At 36.8% G+C, this 7,483-nt stretch overlaps 1 protein-coding gene across 2 annotated transcripts in view; it reads left to right on the top strand.

The window, feature by feature from the left end:
- The first annotated feature begins 1,883 nt into the window (after window positions 1-1,883).
- The window catches only part of ZNF484 (zinc finger protein 484), a 74,698-nt gene continuing 69,098 nt past the window's right edge, over window positions 1,884-7,483 (top strand). Inside the window, exon 1 of one of the 2 annotated variants that reach the window (XM_025040451.1) lies at window positions 1,884-2,065. Coding sequence is in view for 1 of the 2 variants with exons in the window: in XM_015597818.2 (XP_015453304.1) it covers window positions 2,051-2,065 (15 nt within the window). In the remaining variant the exon portion in view is untranslated. The remainder of the gene's footprint in view (window positions 2,066-7,483) is intronic. The other variant, XM_015597818.2, reaches the window with a different exon arrangement.

The raw sequence follows: 7,483 nt of genomic DNA, 5'->3' as shown, positions 1-7,483 counted from the left end.
ATGGTAATAACTACATATCTATCAATAAGTACTTCAAATGAAAAATAATTAAATGCTCCAATCAAAAGATAGGTTGGCTGAATGGATAAGAAAACAAGACTCTTACATATGCTGCCTACAAAAGACTTATTTCAGACTAAAAGTAAAGCAATGGAAAAAGATATTTCATGGTGGACCTAGAGGGTAGTGTGCTGAGTAGAGTAAGTCTACAGAGAAAGACAAATTCCATATGATTTCATGTACATATGGACTCTAAAGTACAAAGTTAAAAAACAAACAAACAAACTCATAGATACAAAGAACATTTTGAGGGTTACCAGATGAGAGTGGGGGGGTTGAAGAAAATGGGGGAAGGTACAAAATGTAGTTGTGAAATAGTCATGGAAATATAAAGGATAGAATAAGGAATATAGTCAATAATACCATAACAACTATGTATGGGGTCAGATAGGTACTAGCTTTATTGGGGTGATCACTTAGTGAGTTATATAGATGTCTCATCACTATGTTGTACATCTGAAACTAATATAATATTGTATGCCAAATAATTGAAAAATAAAAAATATTATTTAAAAAACTTTATTTTTTAACTTTTTAAATTCTGCTAATATTTAGTTAAAATTTTTTTCCATTTATATGAATGAGGGTTATTAATTTATATATTTTATTTGGTACTGTGGTTTTGGTATTCAGGTAATACTGGCCTATTTCTATTGTTTATTCTGGAAGAGATTGTGTAGAATTTAATTTTTAAATGCTATTGCAATTTTCCATTGAAGACATCTGGGCTTGAAGATTTAATTTTTAGTTGTTTTAAATTTTGACTTTAATTTCAAGGCTACTGAACAAGTCTATATAATGTGAAAATTGTTGGAGTTTGTGTTTTTTGAAGAATTGGTGCATTTTATCTAAGGTTTTAAATTTATGTGTGTAGAGTTGCTTTTGTTATTTTTATTTTTTTGATATCTGCACAGTCTGTAGTGGTATCTCCTTTTTCATTCCTGATATTGCTTATTTATGTCTCCTATAGAGACTTGTCAATTTTATTTATCTTTCCATTGAACAAGCTTCTTGTTTTGTTTTGTTTTACTTTTTCAATTAAAATTGTTTTTTGTTCTTATCTTTATAATTTTTTTTCTTCTTGCTTTAGGTTGTTTATTTTTTGCTCTTTTTCTATTTTATTGAGGTGAGATCTTACATTATTGATTTGAGAGTTTTCTTCCTTTCTACTGTAAACCTTTAGTCTTAAAAAATTTCCTCTCATCACTGCTTTAGCTGCAACTCACATTTTGATATCTGTGCTTTTGTTTTCATTCATTCGAATGCATTTTAAGAATATACTCGAAACTTCCCCTTCCACTCATGGATTGTTTAGAATGTGTTAATTTCCAAGTGTTAATTTGTCTTTGTAGTACTGATTTCTAGTTTGATGCTATTGTGTTCAGAGAATATAGTCTGTATGATTTTAGTTCTATTAAGTTTGATGAGTTATGTTTTATGTCCCAGATCATGTTATAACTTGGTAAATGCTCCATAGGTGCTTGAATAGAATGTATGTTCTGTTTCAGAGTGGAGTGTTTTACAACTGCTAATTAGATCTTATTGGTTGATGGTACTTTGAATCCACAGGCTCCACAGGGAAAGGCCTGAGTGAGGCTTGCGGAGATGGGCTCTAGTTGTTTCTTGGCTTAGTCTCAGAGTACATACCTCTGCTCCACCTTGCCTCCTGACTACGCTCAGCTACAAAGTCTCAACATCACTTCAACATGGCCACCCGCAGCCTGCGTGACTACAAGGGCGTCGCCATATTGGCGCCATGTCCTAGCCATTTGGCGGTGAAGGGGAGTTGGGGGCGGAATTTAGCAGAGCGCCATGTTGAGTGCTGGCAATGTTCATTTAAGGAGCCGCTACTGAGCATGCGCTCACAACGGTTGCAAGAAAAGGAATCCCGCAGGGACTGGGAGGGATCAAGAAAGAGAGACCTCGGTCCGGTTTTAGTACTTGTAATTACAGATACTGCCTGAGGCAAATACCACTGTCCTATGAGATCATGGGTGAGGAGCAGGTAAGTGCAGGAATAATAGGAGTATCTGGGGCTGAGTGAAGAAACATCTTTGTCCCTGATGAGCAAGCTGGTCAGTGATGGGGGCGATCAGTAGATGGAATAATGGGGGTTAGTGTGGTCTTGATGGTGGATCCCGGCGGAAAGCTGGGGTCTGTGCGAATTTTGATGGTGAATCTGTGTGTGGAGTGATGGAGTCTGTGGGGTTCCTGTGGAGGATAACCGTGGGGTTGAGTAATGAGGGATCCCAGGAGTGAGTGATGCTAGATTTTTTTATTATTATTTCCTCTCTTATACGTACAAGCTTGTTTCTATTTCTGATTTATTTTCATGGTACGTTTCGCGAGAGATTTAAAAAATATATTGCCATTGGGGTTACATATACTTTTTCATTTACTATATTTCGTTCCCTTTTATATCTAGATTGGTACTTTGTCATTCATAATATAATATTTATGTATCATTTTTCTTTTTTATTAGGCATCTCAAGATTTATTTTATTCACCATTTTGAAGTACTGGTTGTGTTTCTACTCCCTACTCTTAATATTAGTTTTAGTTTCTATATTTAGATATTTTCTCTTTTTTTTCTCTTTGATTTAAATTGTCATTCCTTCCCTTATTTCCCAAGTTTTATACTCGATACGTTTAGAGGTGTAAAGTTTTTCTAAATACATCTTTATCTATGAAATGTATAACTTCAATTTTGTGTTCCACTTTGATTCTGAGTTGTTTAGGAGAGTTTACTTTTAAATTATTATGGCATGCTTAATTGTTTAATTTTATTTTATTGTCATAAAATGTAGCCTCAAAGTGTCAACTTTGAAAAGTTTATCAAGAAGGCAAATTGCTTAAGGAACTTGTTCAGTGGTTATAAGAGAAAGGGTATATTTTTTGTTTGTATAGTGCAAAGTTCTCTTCATGTATATTAAGTATAGCCTGTTTGTACTTTTCGAATCTTTTTCTTTCCTATTTTTGGTCTGTTTGAATCATATTCTGAAAGAGATATAATAATAGTCTCTCACTAATAGTTCACTTTGTAGTTAACGTGTTTTTTTGCTAGTTTGATTTGTGTGCTTGGAGTGAGACATACATACATCTAATGGTTAGTGCATTTTGTATTATCTCTTCTTTTATTGGATAGTATTATTATAGGCTACCTCTTTTCAACAAAAACCTCTTTAACCTGAATTTCAATTTGATATTTACATTACCATCCCCACTTTTATTGAATTTAGATGATAGATCTATGCTATAGTTTCTGTCAGTAGGATAATTTTATGTCTTTAGTGTAGTAATAATTTACTTGATTTTATGCCTCCCATTTTAATGTTTACTATTTATTTTAACATTATTTTCTGCTTTTCCTTTTCTTTTTTGTACTTACATTGGATTGATGAAATTTCTGCTCATTGTTTCCATCTACACACCATTATAACCTCCATTTTTTCCTGAGATAATTAGAAATATTTTATCATAGGATATTATTAATTTTCCCTTTAATGACCTCCATATTACATTATCGTCATTATCTTTTTTTATAATTATATATCTCTTGCAAATATTGCTAAGCAGTATTTTTCTTTTTGAGATTTTTTTCATGTGATTCATTCTACATTTATTTGGAATAATTTTTGGGGTATTTTCCTTAAGTAAAGATAGAGGTACTCTGCCAGTGCTTTTATTTCTGAAAATGTCTTTGACCTTAACAGAGAAGTGTTTTTTTTAGATGCTGTTTCTGATATCATTTAGCTTTGATTACAGCAGATGAGACATCTTGATTTTCTTAATTCTTTCTCTGTAAATCTGTTCTTTCCCATGTGCCTTAGATGTAATATTGTTTAGATTTTAAAATTTATCTTTAAAAGTCAACAATATTTCTAGATTTGTTCTTTGAGTGGATTCTTTCCTGTGTGTGTGTGTGTGTGTGTGTGTGTGTGTGTAAGTATGTGGGAAAGACTAATGGTACAAGCCTAGTGGTTGGATTGGTGGGATGTGTACTTGGATGTTTTCTCAGGGCTCATTGCAGGTTCAGGTGTGTCTGGAATTGGTACTCTTAGGATCACAGATGGAGATGCATGATGGGTAGTGATAAAAGTGTGGAGGCCAGTAATGGGGCATGTGATATTGTGATATAATAAGAAATATATACTTAGGTCTTTATACATGGTTTCCAGCATATAGCTCCTAAAATCTTTGTAATTTCCTAAGTGGTAGGATCTATAGGGGCATCTTTTGTTTTTGGTTCCTGAAATAGCTCCAGAGGTGAAAATGGGTGTTTTATTTTTTTGTTATTCATAATAAGTTTCTTTCAATCACACCTGAGTTTTATGTTAATGAAGTAATTTTTGGAAAGCCCCAGATAACAACTGGGTGGGTACTCATTGCCAGGGGAACCAACCATGGATTAGTGAACCCCGCCCCCGACTAGAGGTTGAATCAATCACTAATGGCCAGTTATATAATCAATCATCTGTATATAATGAAGCTTCCATAAAACCCCAAAAGATGGAGTTTGGAGAGCTTTTAGATTGAATGCTCAGAGAGGCTGGGGGAGTGGTACAATCTCTCCTACATACCTTGTATTATGCATCTCTTCCATCTGGCTGTTCCTGAGTTATTTTATAATAAATTGGTAATATAGTAAATTAAGTGTTTTCCTGAATTCTGTGAGCTCCTCTAGCAAATAAATGGAATCTGAGGAGGGGGTTTCCGGGAACCTCTGATTTATAGCCATTTGGTCAGAAGTACAGTTAACAATCTGGACTTGCTATTGACAGCTGAAGTTGTGGTGGAGATAGTCTTGTGGTACTGAGTCTTTAACCTGTGTGATCTGATGCCAAGTCCAAGTAGGAGTTGTCAGAATTGAGTTAAATTGTAAGATATATACCAGCTGTTGTTGTAGAATTGCTTGGTGTTGGTCCCCCCGCCACACACATTACATATACACTAGTAATCAGAAGTATTGAGAGTCGAGGAAGAAAACACACACAGGAGTTTTTCCTTTATAGGACGTGGGATTGATTGGTGGAGAGCCAGGACCATCAGGGTAGAGGTTTTGCAGGCTCTGGTCAGGGAGTGTAGAATGAGTGATTTGGGGCCTGTGGGCAGCAGGATGTGGGAACCAGTGATTCTGAGGCATGTGTAAGGGTTCCAGGGGTAGTCATTGTGCAGTGATTGACAGTTGAGCAGATTGAGGAGTGGGAGTGAGGAATTGGTAATGACTTGAGGGGTCTATGAAGTCCGATGATATTTGATAATTGCATTCTATGTGGATTACTAATTTTGTAATAATTACTGATTTTTGTAATAATAGCTAATATTTAATGAGTGCTTATGTGCCATGCATGGGCTGAGTGCCTTTCAAGTATTATAAAATAGGTTTGTTTATATAAAAAAATGTAAAGATGAAACTGAGACTGAAGTGAGTACAGATTGTCACAGCTAGAGGGTGGAATTGCTGAGAACAAATGTATATTGATTTGGCTCCACACCTTATATCTTTCCCCTGTGCCACCAGGTTCCACACTAATCGATGCACTCCTGGGAAGTGTCTGAGTAGCTGTCATGGTGTGACATTCTCTGCAGAATCTCTTTGTGTTTCCACAGAGTCCTGAGGTCAGATCACTTAGTTGAGCCTTCAGGATCCCTTTTTCAGACTTCAGCCCACCTTGGTGCAATATATGGTAGTCTTTGGATGTTCACTTAGCCTAGGGCTCCTGGGAAAATTGGAGTTGCTAAGATACACAGAAGTGAGGCCCAATGTGAACACATTCACCAAGAAGAGCTTGTCCCATAGGCCGGGAGTCCAGCTTATAGTCTGGCTTCACAGGAATGTGACAGCTCCTTTTGTTGCAGAAATGTGAAACAGGACAGGTGAGAAACCAAGCACCATTCTGAGAGTTGAACTCAGATTTATTATGCCAGTGGTCCCAGAAGAGCTAGTGTTCTGAAGATCTGGGCAGGGAACTCAGTTGCAATATTTCTTATATAGAACTTATTTGGCATGGGCTGATTGGTTAATTTGTCCTCAGACTGTTACTAAGTGCAGGAGTTGCTATGGTTTCAGGTAGTTCCAAAGAGTTACAAAGCGAGGGAATTGCTAGGGGGTACAGGCAGTTACATTTGTTACTTAGACAGAGCAAGCCAAAGGGAGGATGAGTTTTTAGGAACTTTTGAGTACGGCCTATGCTGCAAGCATATATGCAGAAGCAAAACAAAGAGCTGATTAGCGTTTCGAGTGCAAATTCCTCTTCACTTTGAGGAGGAGGAAAGGGGAGTCCCAGAAGCAGAAATGTTCTCAGAGCAGTACTTGCTAAAAACAAAGCATGATTGTTTTTCAGTGTGAACGGCGCATGGCATTTGTCAAAAAAAAAGAAATAAAATAAAATAACTTTTTAAGACTTACTATGAAAATATCAAAAATGCAAAAGTAGAGCAAGTGGTATAATGAGCTCACATCGATCAACTTCCACAGTAATAAGCTCATGCCCTCCAATTGTCGTTTATACCTCTATTCCCTCACATTTTGGCTCTCTGCTGGTTTATTTTAAGCACATCTCACTGTGTCATTTTATCCGTAAATAGTTCAATATATAAATGTAAAAATAAGCACTTTTAATAAAAATAGCCACAGTGCTATTATCCTACTAAAAAGGGTTCCTGAATCCCATTCCAACATCTGTGTGTGTGTGTGTGTGTGTGCGTGTGTGTGTGCATGTGTGCATGTGTGTGGTGGGAGGGGGGGTGGGGGGTGGGTCACACAATACTAAGCAATTCTTCGACACCTGTAGGGTGTCCAAGCGTTCAGCTCAATTTTGATACTACCTAGCGGGAGATAGCATTAGATTCCACAGGTTAAGTGTTTAGTCCTATAAGACTACCCGCTCCACCCCCCACCAACCCCTTGGACTTAAGTTGCCAGTTGCAAGCCCAGGTTGTTACTGTGCTTCTCTTCCACTAGTGGCTATGATACAGGATGGGGTGAATTCTCCCAATTGGGAACTCGAGTCCTGCATTGAGAGAGAGAGAGTGAGGGTCCTTGACTGCATATAGGAAAAAATTCAGGCACACGCCAGAGTTAGAGGCAAGAGGAAGATTTATTAGAGAAGAAATAATGTTCCACGCACAGAATGTGGTCTCCTCTCTGATACAGGGAATGAGAAAGCCCCTGAGTATTTGAGGAATTCGTTTTATATGTGATTTTAAGTTTCTATGAATTACACCTTAAAGACATTGTTTCCCTATTTTCCTTTATGGGCATGCAGCGTGAAAGGTGCACTAGCAATCTCAGCCTTTTTTCTATAGATTCTCCATGGTTTGGCTGTGAGAATGAATGGTTGGGTCAGTTTTGTGTAGTGTATGACTTAAAGAATCTGTTTTCCTGTTTTCCATTCATGGTGTGAGTAGTTTGCTAACCCAG

The sequence above is a fragment of the Pteropus alecto genome, unplaced genomic scaffold (genome assembly GCF_000325575.1).
Source record: "Pteropus alecto unplaced genomic scaffold, ASM32557v1 scaffold129, whole genome shotgun sequence".
In the NCBI taxonomy this organism is placed as follows: Eukaryota; Metazoa; Chordata; class Mammalia; order Chiroptera; family Pteropodidae; genus Pteropus; species Pteropus alecto.
The sequence above is the reverse complement of the archived record's forward strand: the minus strand, read 5'-3'. Positions and strand labels throughout refer to the sequence as shown.